At 40.1% G+C, this 14,362-nt stretch overlaps 1 protein-coding gene and 1 long non-coding RNA gene across 3 annotated transcripts in view; one reads left to right on the forward strand and one right to left on the reverse strand.

The window, feature by feature from the left end:
• BEAN1 (brain expressed associated with NEDD4 1) overlaps positions 1-10,371 on the forward strand; it is a 62,736-nt gene extending 52,365 nt beyond the window's left edge. For both annotated transcript variants that reach the window (XM_055818647.1, XM_055818645.1), the window contains one exon: positions 6,716-10,371. In XM_055818647.1, the coding sequence (XP_055674622.1) occupies positions 6,716-7,064 (349 nt within the window). In that variant the 3' untranslated portion in view covers positions 7,065-10,371. The remainder of the gene's footprint in view (positions 1-6,715) is intronic.
• The window catches only part of LOC129785638 (uncharacterized), a 112,667-nt gene extending 98,375 nt beyond the window's left edge, over positions 1-14,292 (reverse strand). Inside the window, exons 1-3 of the long non-coding RNA XR_008749788.1 lie at positions 14,137-14,292; positions 13,493-13,548; positions 11,450-11,515 (exon numbers count right to left, since the gene is read on the reverse strand). This is a non-coding gene — a long non-coding RNA (uncharacterized LOC129785638). The remainder of the gene's footprint in view (positions 1-11,449; positions 11,516-13,492; positions 13,549-14,136) is intronic.
• Positions 14,293-14,362: the final 70 nt, after the last annotated feature.

Consider the following 14,362-nt stretch of genomic DNA (forward strand, 5'->3'; position numbering starts at 1 on the left):
TAAAATCTTCATCACAGAATGACTGGTTTTATTTAAAACATTTATTTTAATTATTTAAAGCTGAACAATTTTGTTGAAATTGTATTATGCCAGTTTTAAATGCTATCTGGTATATGTTCTCATGAAAACACTGTTTACATTTAATTTCATTTTCCATCTGGAATATTCATCAAAGACTCACAAATTCCTCAAGATTATTTGACACATTGTACTGAAGAAAGATCCATGCTTTTAGTGCTTATTAACACAAATAGTCCTACTGTAGTTGCTGGGAATCAAAAATTCCAGAAATAAGTAAGAAGAGAAATAATAAGCCAGAAAAAAAATTAAGTCCAGGTTTCCTGTCTCTTCAAGGTTTAAGTTACTTAAGCCTTAGACGTTGCCTTGAACAATACCTTGGGTTACATGTTTTACTATTTAAAAACATTAAAATAGAAAATAACAGTGTTATTTGTCCACGGTTACCTACTCCAAGATCAGGCAGGCACCTTAGAGGTGCATTTACGGCACCTCTGGGAGCTTAAAAGTCAATTAAGCTAAGAGATCAGCACCACTCTACAACGAATAAAAAGGGAGAGGTTCCTCCAGAGTACCTTAAGAGGAGTCTCCCCCTTGTTTAAATAGCCACATTTCAAACACAGGTGACAAAACATTTCCAGAAAATACTCCAGGGATTTTATGGAGCATCAGATCATTCCTTCAGGGCCCTGTCTTGGCTGACACTGTGGGCTTTTATCTCTAGGTGTTAAATGTTTGTTATTTACCCCCTCGCCCACTGTAACTTGGGATCAGTCAGAGTCAAAAATTCTGACGTAATACTATCCAGGCTCAGACACAGATGGATATTGATTTCATACTAACACAATAAGTAGGACTGCATAGGAGGAGGTGCCACTTAACCACATTTGCTTACTCTTGCACTGTCACTCTCCTAATTACTAGGCCCCAACAGTTCAGGGTGTTTCTTTTTTTAATAAACAAATTTTGGGTCTTCATTCTAAGTCACTGTGCAAGAATTAAACTAAGTGAATGACTGAGACAATCAGTGATATGGATTGCTATTATATGAAAATATTATAGCCCTGCTTAATAAATCACTGAAAGCATGCAAAAAGCCAAAATATAGTTAGTAAATGTACCTAGTGCCTCAAATGGAAACTGTCAGTATCAAAAATAAACCGAAAACATATCCTGTCTCATGACATATGTCACTATAAGAGCAGTTCTGCCAAGAATGATGCATTTCTTCATGATAGTTATACATCACCAAAGAATATATGTATTCTAAGAAAAAACACCTCAAAGGAAACACTGACAGATTTCCAAGCTGCTGTCCTACAAACCCTGCTGTTAGTAGATTACGGGCTCAGAGATAGCATCATCAGCTGAACTACTTACATGGTCATCAAACACATTATTTTTTCCTTTGATCTTCTTTTTAAAGATTTACAGTATATTTGTTCTAATTTCAGGTTTTCTTTATCAGGTAACATCATATAAACATCCTTTGTATTGTTTTCATCATAACAAACCTGTCAGCACATGTATTTTCTAGATTTAGTGATTCTGTTTAGCATTATTAAAAGAAGACAGTGGGTCACCAGTAAAACGGAAACGGTGCAACAGGACCAATTTTAGTGGAGTCGTAACATATAACAAATGAACAAAGCAAACAAAAGGAAACAAAAAGACATCTATTTAACAAAGAAGAACCCTTCATTCCCCAGATTTGCCTTTTTTTCACTAGTTACTGTTCACATCTTAAAAAATTTTGTAAGTAGAACCTTCTTTCCCCGGAGAGTAGGTCATAATTTATGAACGACAGCTAGTTAAATAAGCTCTTTTGGGTTTCCTTAGCAACAAACCTATCCTAATACTTACTGCAATGAGACCTGACAAATTCGTGAAGTTACTCCCCCCCCCAACATTCCAAGTCAACAAGGTCAGATTGAAAAGTTGCTGTATTTGTTAAGCAACATTCTTCTCTTTGCATATCACATTTACATGTGGTAAGATGTTAACAGCCATCAGCCTTCCCTGTCTTTCAGAGTATAATTATCCCTTAAAAACTCAGCAGCATAGTCTACAATGACAATGAACTTATTCTGACAAGAAACAAGGCCCAAAAAAACCCCCACCAACCAAAACTGTAGACAACAGCACATTTCATAACTGCCTGTACTAGCAAGTATTTTTGGTTTTCCACTTCAGTCATGCAAGCTCTATGCTCTTGCATTTTCGGTTGCAAAGCAAATATATAAACTCACATATATACATAGGTGTCATTCCCTTAGCAGTTACTGAGGCTGCACTTTCATAATATGGCTGAGAAGTTCTGCCTGTGAGCTGTGGTCTAAGACCTACCCGACTTCCTCCATCTCTTCTACTTCCCTTGTGTTGCACTGACACCCTTCTGACTACACTGTGAGCCTCTAACTTTGGTACCTAATTCAGTAGAAATTCAGCCCAGAAAACACACACACACAAAACCAAAAACCACCAAACCCCACCCACACACAACATTTATGCCTATTTAGCTCCAGAGTGGGTATCACGGTTTGGAGGAAGTAGTGCAAGGAACACAGTGGGAGTATGCAACAGGACAGGGGACAGACACTTCCTTTCAATTAAATGGACATGGGCTCATACTGAAACCACAGCTTTACACATCTAAGCTTTACAGCTGCCACCTTCTCAGATGAAAGTTGCCATACTTAAGTTACTGGCATGTAACAGTATAATTTTAATATTAGGAATCATCATTACTGATTGTTATGGATGCACTGGTTCTTTTTAGTGGTAGCCATCATTACATAGTACCTCTTGGCCCCTGTGGTATCAAGGTTTCCATAGTAGCTGACAAGAAAGCAGCTGCTTCATGCTGTTCTAGTTTGTGAATAAAGAGACCTAAAAGCTCTGTCAAAGGTGCAGACCTCATGCTGCAGGACAACTTAGCCATACCACTTCGTTCATGATACACGCCTCACTGCAGTAAAATGCGAGAGTCCATTCACCTCTCCTCCTTAAACATGAAGCTTTACTTTAAGACAACAGTAAAGGTTTAGTCCAGTATCACCCACTGCGATCAGCTGCAAGAAATTATTTCTGTTACAATTTTTTATAAGTAATCCTTTAAATCTTTTGAGGAATGATTTTCCAACTGCCAACATACATGGACAGTGGGTGCTTATCAAATTATGTATTACTTATTATACTTGCTTAGAATCCTCTAATACAAAAAGATCTGGTAAAGCTGAATAAGTTTACGTATTATGGTCTCTTTGAAGGAGAGACTGCAAAACAAAATTCATGCTTGTAGTGTTGATAATTCATTAGTTATATTACAGGAGTACCTCTATAACAGTACTGAAAGCACAACCAAATTACTGAGGCTATTAAAAGGAGGACGGAAAAAAAAAAAAACAAAACAACAACCACCATCCACAACACACTTGGAAACCAGGGGAAAAAGAATACACAATTAAAGTTGCTTGTATGACCTTAATTCACCTCCTTTCTATCCTCAACAGAAAACACAGGAACTTTTATCTGTACCCTTCACTACTAGTATTATAACAATAGCTGTTTGCAATGTCAGCGTTACAAGCAAAGATATCATGCTTTGAAGAGAATATAGGAAACAGTATCAAAATCATAAATTGCTAATGAAATACAAGAAGTTATTTAAAAAAAAAAAAAAAAGCTAATTGCATGATTTGTACTTGCCTCCTTGGCCACAATGATGTACAGGCACATCTATGAAGGTGCCAAAAAGTTATTTGATTGAGAATCTTGCATGTGTTCTTTACTGCCCTATTCAGTTTTTAAAATGTGATCTTAATTGCCAAAAATGAGGGGGGAAACATCACTTGCATTGGAGTTGGGACAAAAAGAGAGAAATATTTTTAATCCATCATATGTATGAAGAAAAAGTACCCTAACACTAACATACTGATATTTGAAACTAAACACTAAAATGCCAGGTCTTGGATACCATAATTTGCTACCCATTTGTCTTGATGCTTAAAAGTCCACTTCACACAAGATCATTTCACTATTTATCCCACCGAGCATGTTAGTTCTACAGAGCTGAGCTACAGTCCATGAAAGATATTAAATTAAATCCAAGGGAGAGAAATGCAGATGATCATGTAACAACAGTAAGTAGAAGGTTCATACTGTGCCCATTTCTCCTTTAGGTCAGTGGCAGATTTCACTTGTGCTGGGCCTCTGCCCAGAATCAGGAGGCAGAGGAACTTCTTCTCTTTTGTATCTCAGCAAAGAAGATTCAAACTTTTCTACCTTGAAACTCACATTACTGTGGGCTTTTCAAAACTGAAACACTTTCACTATGTCGGTGCTCTTTGTTTACCTGATTAAAGTCAGTCAAAAACCATGGAAAGATTTTAAATAAGTTCACTAGGCTTTGGGTGAGCAAAATGTAAATTAACTAAAGACGCATCTCATAGTAAGTAATCCTGCAAAGAGTGGCTCTTCCTTTACTCGTGCTGAGTTCATGACCAGTTGTGGACATCATGTCCTCAATCTCTGCCTGAGGTCTAAGATCTCTTAAAAGATTATCAGGTATGCTTCAGGGGCCTTCGTAGAGGCTGGACTGAAATCTTTTCCACATGCTATACAAAAACAATTCGACCTCTAGAAGTATGTAGCAGCCCAATTCAGGATCTTCAGAACAGATTTTTTTAAACACCGTTCTTTCTGACAGGAAATTTAAAATTTTCTGATCTGAATTTAAAACCATTGTCCTCAGGAATATAAAAATAAGATAAAAGGGAGGTAAAAATAAAACCATCTGTGGATATTTGAGTTACTAGTAACCGAGTACTAAGATTTCACTTTCTTACCTTTCCCTTCCCCAAAAACCACTTCCATCACCCAGACTAGGAACAATATCATCAAAATCATCAGGAGCGCTCTGAGGGAAAGGTATGAATGAATGCAGCAAAACCAAGTAATTTTCTAAGGCAGGGCCTCCATCCTTGACTGCAGTAGATGGGAGCTCTAACCAGTGCAAGCTGCCCTGCTGCAAGCCACTTACAACCTACAAGTAAGGTTTATTAACTATGGTTTAGCCTGGCAGTAATGCAATTACAGGGGGCAGAATGACTGCCTGCAGTCTACTGGGAAGCCGTATGCTAAATATCATAAGTTTCAGGAAATATCCTCAATCTTAATGGCTCTGCAGTTAGTGTGGTTGAGGAAATAGGTTCTTAATTTGTCTGGCTCCAGCAGAACTGTTTTTCAGGTTAACTGAGGTATTTTACAGGAAACATTCCCTTCTTCAGAATTGGATTTAAAGCTATCCTGAAACAGTTAAACAAGGCAGCCATCAACAAAGCAGGTCCAACATTTAAGATGATGATGTTATGACTCTTCCTCACCTTTGTAGCCAGTGAACCAGAAAACCAGACCTTCCTTCAGACAACTAGACCTGGGCTGATTTGACAGCAAAAGCGGAGTCAGCTTTAGTTTGTGGACAAACAAAACAGGTGATGCTAAGACAGTCAGGCAGCGGACCACCCAAATAACAGACTAGATCCACCAGTTCTGGTTCAGCCCTTCTCAGGGCCACAGTGCAACCTCTGCAGAGCCCGTAAGCTCAGAGGGCTGGGCAGTGCCAGCACAGCACAGTGCAAATGCATGGAGCCTGCTCATGTCCACTCTGTCCCATACCCGTCCTACAACACAGAACATGGGAAAACTCAAGCACAAAGACACACTGGTCTATTCAGGCTCATTATTTACCCCTCATGGGCCTCCCAAGGCTGTGCAGTCCGAGCTCCAGTCTGAGGTGTCCGTTTGTGTTCACACAGGGACAGCAAGCACTGAGCATGGCAGTGGAGTGAGGAGGTAATTAATAGGTTCCCCTGGCTCTAGCTCAGTGACACAGACAGAACTACAAGCCTGGATAGACCTGAGTTGGCTCCTCACAGAAACCCCACAAATTGGTCTGTCTTGCATTCCTCCTTTTTGGAAGGAACATGACAGGTAGTCTGCCAAGTCTCAGAATGACCAGCATGAGTCTGTCAAGATTATTCATCACAACTCTGCACCTCAGCAAGAAATCCTGCTGCCTCTGCCAGCACAGATCTGCAACCCAGACAACCCACCACATGTAACTGCTGGCTGAGCACCAGAGACCTGCGAGTCAGAAGGACACCATTTGACATTATACTCTAGAGTCCATCTAAAGTTCTCTATACCTTATTTCATAACTAAAATGGCAACACCACTTCCTTTTTCCTCAGCCATTTTCTAACTTCACTGCTTAGAAGCAGCTGAGAGCAGGACTGAGTCCCCACTGTGTTACACTCACGTGACTGGTGCAGCGTGCACAGCCTTGTGTGAGCCAGCAGTGTTATTCCTCCTGCTCCTGCATAACAGGCTGTAAGGAGCTGGGCTTATCCCCAGGGGCCCCAGCAGAACAATGCTGCCACAGATGTTACTTTCATGCAGGAGGATGGGGTCTGAACTGTCACTGAGACCTCTGGGATTATCTTTAGGTAGCTGGAGATGTGCTTTTAAGTATTATGCTCTGGAGTGTCTCACATGGCAGGATAAGCAAGGATGTGGCTGAGGAACAAAACACCAGATGATCCTTTTCTTCTCGCTTTACCTGCCCCTGTTATGCTGAAAATAATGTACTGTGGCATTTTTTACAGGAATCTAATGAAAAATTATTTTTTTCTTTCAGCTACGATGAATGTGTGGGGCCAGGAGCAACACAAATATATATTCCCACAGATGATCCTCCCCCATATTCTCTTACGGACCCTTGTCAAAGAAATGAAATATCTATAAACATTAGCTTGGAAGAAGCAGCAGCATCTGGGACTGCAGGACAAGCTGCAAATTATGCAGTCAGGCTGCAGGACTTGCAGCAGCCCATTTCATCCATCTCTTTGTCATCTCTCGCTCTGGAGGCTGCTCCCCTGTACGAGACGGTAGTGTGTGAACAGAATATCCCCATCCCACTCGTTCCAATGGAAGTACTGAAAAATACTTCCACTGACTACCAGACCCTTCTGAACCAAATCATGTGAATAAAAGTGGCTCTTTCCTTCAATTCTTCTGAAGAACTCAGACCAACAAAAAACATTTAAATGGAAGAACAAAACCTCTGAAAGTTTTACTTATTTTATATCTTTAAACAGGGATGCAATGGGATTTTATTTTTTACAGCGAATTTTGAAAGTTTACCTAAACCTCCCTCTTTGTGCTTCAAAGTGTTCCATGACATCACACAGCATAAAAGAGCAGCAGTGACAAGTGGTGCATCTGACCTTTTTGAAGCATTTCAAAACACATTGAAATCAGCCACTCCTAACATAGATACATGTTATCCAGTCAAGCCTACTTGATTTTACGATAGTTCGCATGTTTTAAAGCAGAAGGAAAAAGATGAGCATTTTGTTGTCTTTCTAGGTTTCACTAGTAAGTACATTTCATTCAGCGTCTTGGCAACAAAGCATTTTTAAACAATGCTTTGTCTAAATATGTATTTCCTTAGACAGAGACAGAGCACTGCCTGCAAAATATGACTATCAGTGCCATACAGGAGTGAAAGAAAAAGGAGAATATTATTGTGAGTCACACTTTTCCTTTGGAAAGCCTGGCCAGTACCAGGCTTTCCAGAGCATTGCAAAGCCTGCTATTCAGTCTTCCTCAAAAAGAAACCAGCGGCAAGCGATGGAGAGGTGGCAATGGAAACCCAAACACCAATTGGCTTTACCTACAGAAGCTGAACTACAGCTGTGTGCAGGCTGGGAGCTGCATGCCCTTCACAGGGACTTGCTATAGCCAATGAAGGGCAGTGCCTGGAATCCCAGAAGATGCTTCATGCTGACTCCCATGCATGACTGCATTTTCAGGCCCTAACTGGTCTCTTTCTTCAGTAAGGAGCCTGTAGTGTTACAAAGGACCTTGATCTCTAGTAATTGCATTAGTGTGATATAAATCATAGATGCTGGACTTGGCATGCACAGTAACAGAGAACCTCACTTTGTACAGAAGCCTCTTTTATTAGGCATGATCCTTTTCACTGAAATTTTGGTACCCACAAATCTAGCCTCTGTTCACTCACATGTTCATTTGGTAAGTGCATACAAGTTGGAGATGCACACTGGCAGGAACAGCAGAGGCAAACTGCAGCTGTGAGTTTAGTCTTGCACAGTACACAAGCACCCTGTCTCCACGTAACAACTAAACTACATGTTCAACCAGTACGTGTTAGTAGAGTTATCAGAGGCTCATCTCCACTAAATCTTAGAGGTATTTTCAGTGAAAAAAATGGTATTTTTTTTTTACTCTGATAAAACAGACTACCCCCACTGAAGGATATGTAAAAATGAGTATAGTAAATATAAAATCGCGTTTTAGAGGAAGCATCATCCAAATTATTAAAATTGCACTTAGATTTTTTGTAAATACTAAATAATTTTCAACTGTAATCATCATTCAACACTGAAGATTGACACAATTATAATTAATACTTAGATGGGAAGTAATTATACGGTTCTTACTGCGGTATAAATTATACCATTACTGACTGAGTCATATGCACATGATGAGATAAGGTAAGTACACATTTTTTGCTAAGTAGATAAGAGTAAATATGTATTTTGCTAAAATAACAGAATTCTGTTGCAGTTCAGCAAGATTTTCAATATTCTTAGTATACTATATCCAAAACAACAAAAAAATCACAATTTTGCATTGCAAAACCGCTAGCTGGAATTGCCAGAATGTAGGCTGTGTTTCACATTTGTACTTTTAACAGACAGAACTATTCCTCTGTATAAAGTACAAATGTAAAGTTTTGTGGCATGCAAAGTATCCTGCAATAAGAGAAACAACACTCTACACCATCTATTAGGGGCCAGAAATGAAAACCAACATAGAAACGTACCAGTCAGTTTTACTGGCAGGAAAATAAAACATGAAGGAAAGCACAGCGGTTTATTTATGCAGAATAGGACACGCTTTCATAGCTGTGTCTTCCTGCAGCTATTGGAGACCTGCCTAGAATAGGGTAAGGCACTGGGACCAGACTGGCTTACTTCAGGCTGCTACTGGGGAGGTGGCGGGGGAAATCTAATAAACAAATATTAGGAAGCAAATGCGATTATTTTTTTCCCCCTGAAAGCATGTCTCTTACATGTCTTACATGACAAACCTGAAGGTTCTTCTGAAGACAAGCACAGAGCGCTTTTCACGCCTGGCAGGCAAACCTCTACTCTGTTACAGATGTTTACAGTTTCTGTGCATGCTGGGAAATCCTTTCAACCTGTTAGGCTTTTTAACCTGACAGGGATTTCATGCCCTTCCACTAACTTTCTATCTGTGGTTTACAAAGTAAGCTGATTTTAAGTAGGCCTGTGATGAAAGTGGGAAATCTGTATTTTACCTCATGATAGAAATGCATTTCTAAGATTATAGAAAACTAATCAAAGCCTTTCTTCATTTGGTATGAGTTAAGCATCCTTAGCATTGCGACCTGGATTGCATGTAGCAGCATTACTTACCAATAGCTGACTACTCCCTCTTGTGGTGTACTGCTTTATAAAGTCAAGTGATCTGGTTATCACACCGCAAGGAGTTCACAATGAGGGGCTCGTCCAGCAAAATAATCTCAGCTCCTTTGTCACACAGATATGGAAGCCAACCAAAACATACACTTCCATACTGCAGCATTTTTCTAAGTTACCACTAAATGCATAGGCTACATCATTTGTTATAAACAAATACCCTAAAAAAACCTAAAACACCTGTGAATTAAAAGTAGAATATGCTACCTTCAGCGATACCTTACCACTATCACTTGCAAGAGTGGCTTAAAATTCTCTACTCTTGTTAATCTTTTTAACGAGGAGATACCAACAACGTTTTGGGAAAAAAAGCTTATGAATCCAACCCTGCAAACAGACAATACTTGAAAGAGAAGTTTACAGCTCCAAAGCTGCTCTAACAGCTTCCAACACTAAACTGGAACAGCATTGAGATTTCTAGTAATGATACAGTAGGAACATGTTTTCATTTCTTGAAGAATATTTAAGATCCCAGAAAAATCTTGGCAAAGCTGACAGCGTCTCCTAACACTCCTCTTAAGAAATTCATGTCCTCCTATCAGACTGTATCGTAAACTCTCACATAATTTTAATGGTAGTGCTAAAACTGGCTTAACACAGGCCTTTCATTTATTACATGACTAATATCAGAAAGAAAATTGTTTGGACATGCTGTTTCTTGCTACGCGATAACAGTACTGTATTTCTGTAGTCACCTCTTTTGCTTTGATTTTTAGTATATTGATCTTTACACAAAACTTTCAGTAAAGAACATACATGTATAGCCTCTGTGCTTTTTATTGTGTCAGTATCACTTTGGTACTACCCACAGCCTTTATTTAGCCTCCTGTTAATCAGACAACTAAGCAACTGTTGACTAAGCAACATCACAGTTCAGCCACTTATATTTGGATTTTACATTTGTCAGAGATCACAGGAATAAGCAGCCATCAGAGCAGTCAGGTCTCTTCTGCTCAGGCAGACGAGTCCATGTGTGCCCAGCCAGGATCAGCCCAGCTAAGCAAGAGCAGAAAGGGAAGAGTCTACAGTACTGCTGCAGTGAAAATTGTTACCTTTGAAATATTCTCAGGCATTTCAGGAAGCATCAGAAACCCTCACAAACACATACATAGGTACATCTGAAAATTACTGAGGTCAGGAGACTGGAAAATGGCAACATGTCACCAAGGGAAAAAGAAAAGGCAGGAAATAACAAGCCAGTCTTCCCAGAAATATTCAAACAGGTAATTTTTTAGCACAGCAAGGTGTGTAACAGTATTTCCTGAATGGAAACTACATCAGACTGATCTAACTCTCATGGTACAGTCTGACAAATTATTCCCCTCCTTAAACTAAAGACATACTGTCTACATAAAATTATAACCACAGACTTCTGTAAATTAAAATAATAATCATCATACAAGGGAGTATCAATTGCTGTTAGTTTGAAAGGATGCATCAGGTGGGATCACCTATGTCCTAATGAAAATGCTGAGTGTTGCGGGATTTCAGAGCTTTGAGAGAGAATGGACCTATTAAAAATCATCAATTTACGTTAAACTAAGAGAGGCAGGAGTATGTAAGACAACAGGACTGGAATTCGAAGAGACAGAGGAACAGCCTGAAAAGCACAAGATACAGTTCATTGAGGACAAATACAAGTCCTGCACTTGAGAAATGTAGGCTCAAATTCACAAACACAACACAGAACAACCTGTTAAAACTACAGGAGAATGTCTGAGAATTAGACTGAAACAAATACGGCCTAACTGTGAGCCAATACTGTCACACTACTAGGAAAAAAAGAAAAACTAATAACAGCCTGGGAATACAAACAGTGCTGTTATTCTTAGAACACTCACTACTGGTCTGTTAGGAAACCAAGTCCAGGCTGAAGCTGTACACTTCAAGGAGGACGACAAACTGGACTACCTAGGAAAAAAGAACAAGAAAGTTAAAAGGTCTGGTTATTATTTTTCTTGGTTTTGCATGACAGAGAATAGAAAGCTGTTCCCCACTGCTACATAGAAATGAGATACTAGAATGAAGGGGAAAGATTCCACATGTTACTGAGAATGGAAAGCCCAAGTTTCAGTCCTCTCCTTCTAGTGGAGCTTTCCATGTCCTCTCTTTAACACTGTCTGACAGTGTCTGACACTGCTTCATGGCCTGGGAATTGTCAGTTGTACTTTTGTTTCCAAACCCTAGATGTTCTGCCAATACCCTCTGGGAAGGAGGATTCTCTTAGCCCAGACCACATTAGTGACCCAGTGAGAACTACAAGATTCCTAACACCATACTGTTGTCACAGCAAAAAGCTACATGTGAAATGAGAATATTTCTGTTGATATATATGTTGATATAAATGTTGATAGATAGAAACTAAATCCATGTTTTCTGAATCCCCAACGGCATCTCATGTATTAAAACTTCTTCTCAGCTAGCAAAGTTCATCTTTATTTCCCTTTTCCATAGCTCACAGTAACACATGCTTGAACACTGCCTACTGAACTCATAAGCATACCATAAATTAACAGCCCAGATTTTCAGACAGGTCCACATGCTTATTTGTTCTTATTTGTTCTCCTGCATTTCCTATCAATGCCATTACAATAGCCCTTCTCTGCCTAAATTAGCCCAACTACAATGAAAAAAAAAAGAAAAATCAGGTATACAACTTGATGGAGTTCACCAGCTATTGGCATTATATCTTTTGAACTCCAGGGAAACAGCAACAGTTTGCATGCGCAGCTGGAAGCGGCCATTCCTTTCTACTGAATTCCTCTTCTCCCCTAGAACTAATGACCAGGCTTTTATCTTGCTGTAGTCTTTTTCATAAAGTCTATCTTCTGTAACACCCCAAATGAAACTAAATCCATTCACAATGGAGAGACTTTTTTTTTTTTTAAATAAATTCAAATGACAATGAAGCAGTGAAAGAACCCTGTAAAACTTAAGATTATTTTGTCACAGCTTTGCTCCTCGCAGTATTTTTTATTTCTTCAAGAGATTGAAATCAATAATAAACAAAATTAATACACCCAGAAAAGAGCAAAAGTCCTTTGCAAAACCTCATTGAAAATCTCTTTCAAAATTTCATTGATGAAGGAGGAGCAAGATGGGAGACCTCATAGCTTAGGAAATTGCAAATGGACTTTTGAGCACCCGGGTCATGGGCAAGTACTCTGCCCTGTTGGCAGTGACAGGATTGGTACCACACACACATGCCAGGGAAGCAATTAAGTTTCCCTTTTAGAAAACAGGCTTTCAAAGTATTAAGACCTTCAAAATACAGAAAATAAATCCCATTTTTGGAGGCTGTACTGGGAAACTAATTCCAAGTGTAACAATGCAATAATAGGTAGATATATGAGATAACTCAGTATTTTCTGTACTATACAAATATGCTCTACTGAGAAGCGAAACTCTCAAAAGAACCAACGCAAGATTCCCTGAATCATTCTACTAAAACATGCCTGGCTTTAACAAAATGCAGCTATTCTATACATTAAGGGGAACTGCAAAGCATAAAGAATCCAATCCTACCCCTGTGGGAGCGGGTGTGCAGAAACATGAAATCCAACCCTTTCATTTGGGTCAGTAAAGTTTTGCACATGGCAAGAAGAGAACTAAGTTGCCTGCAGGCACCCTGCTAAGAGTATAGCCAAGCTTGTCTGTGTATGCATGCGCATATGGTAGAGGAGGAAACGCAGACATCGCGGCAGATGGCCAGATGGCCTCATTTTAACATGTGGTGGTAGTATGGGGATTTGTTCCCCCTTCCCTCTTGGCTAGATCAGCAATTTTTATATAGCAATTATCCATACACAAATTCTACAGAAGTATTTCCTAGTGACATTTCACTTGGAATGACGATCAAAAGCATATGTTTTTGGAAAACCCACTTGCCTGGAAAGTCAGAGAGAAAACCGGTTTGTTTGCAACTCCATACAGCCACTTTCTGCAAGAAAAGAAACAGGACTGCGGTCAAGCCTGAGATTTCACTTAATCAGAAGAAGCCACACATTCCCAGTGGTTAGCAGTGAGACAGATATTCATTTAAAAACCTATAGTGTAATGAAGACAATCTATAATAAGATGAGCCATTAAAAAAACATTAAGCCAAATTCACACTTGCAGCAAGTAAAGTCAGCAGAGACACCACTAAAGGCACCAGCCCAGCTGGTCTACAAGGAAAATTAAGGTCAAGGGAGGCCGATGCTGACACTAAGTTATAAAATCACACAGGTGAACTACATTGTAGCAGCCATATGAAGTGATGCCAAAATTCAGGTTCCGAAAGTCAAGATTAGCAAAACCATCTGGACAAAAAGTCGGGTTTGTTTTCCAGCTGCTGGACTCGACCTCCATTTCAAACCCTTTCCAGGAAACTTCTCAGCTACCATAGCAGAAGACCCAAGCCTGTTTCATCTGAGGCAACATACAACAAGAATAACAAAACACACAAAGAGGGGGTTATGTTACAGATGCTCCCACTTCACCCCACAGCGCAGTCACCATTAGGGCAGCCTTCACGCCCACGCCAGACCTTGACCACCGAGCCAAGCCTCCCCAAGCCGACAGCAGACACCTCCCTTCATGGCCCGCGGGCAGCCAAGAGAGCAGCCGGGACCACGGCACTGGAAAGAGGCAGGAGCAGGCCCGGAGCAGCCGGAGCGGGAAGCGAGAGGCCTCGCCTCGCCTCGCCTCGCCAGCGCCAGCGCCAGCGCCAGCGCCACGCGGCCCCGCTCAGCGCCACCAGCCCGCGCACAGCG

Source organism: Falco peregrinus, chromosome 14 (genome assembly GCF_023634155.1).
Source record: "Falco peregrinus isolate bFalPer1 chromosome 14, bFalPer1.pri, whole genome shotgun sequence".
In the NCBI taxonomy this organism is placed as follows: Eukaryota; Metazoa; Chordata; class Aves; order Falconiformes; family Falconidae; genus Falco; species Falco peregrinus.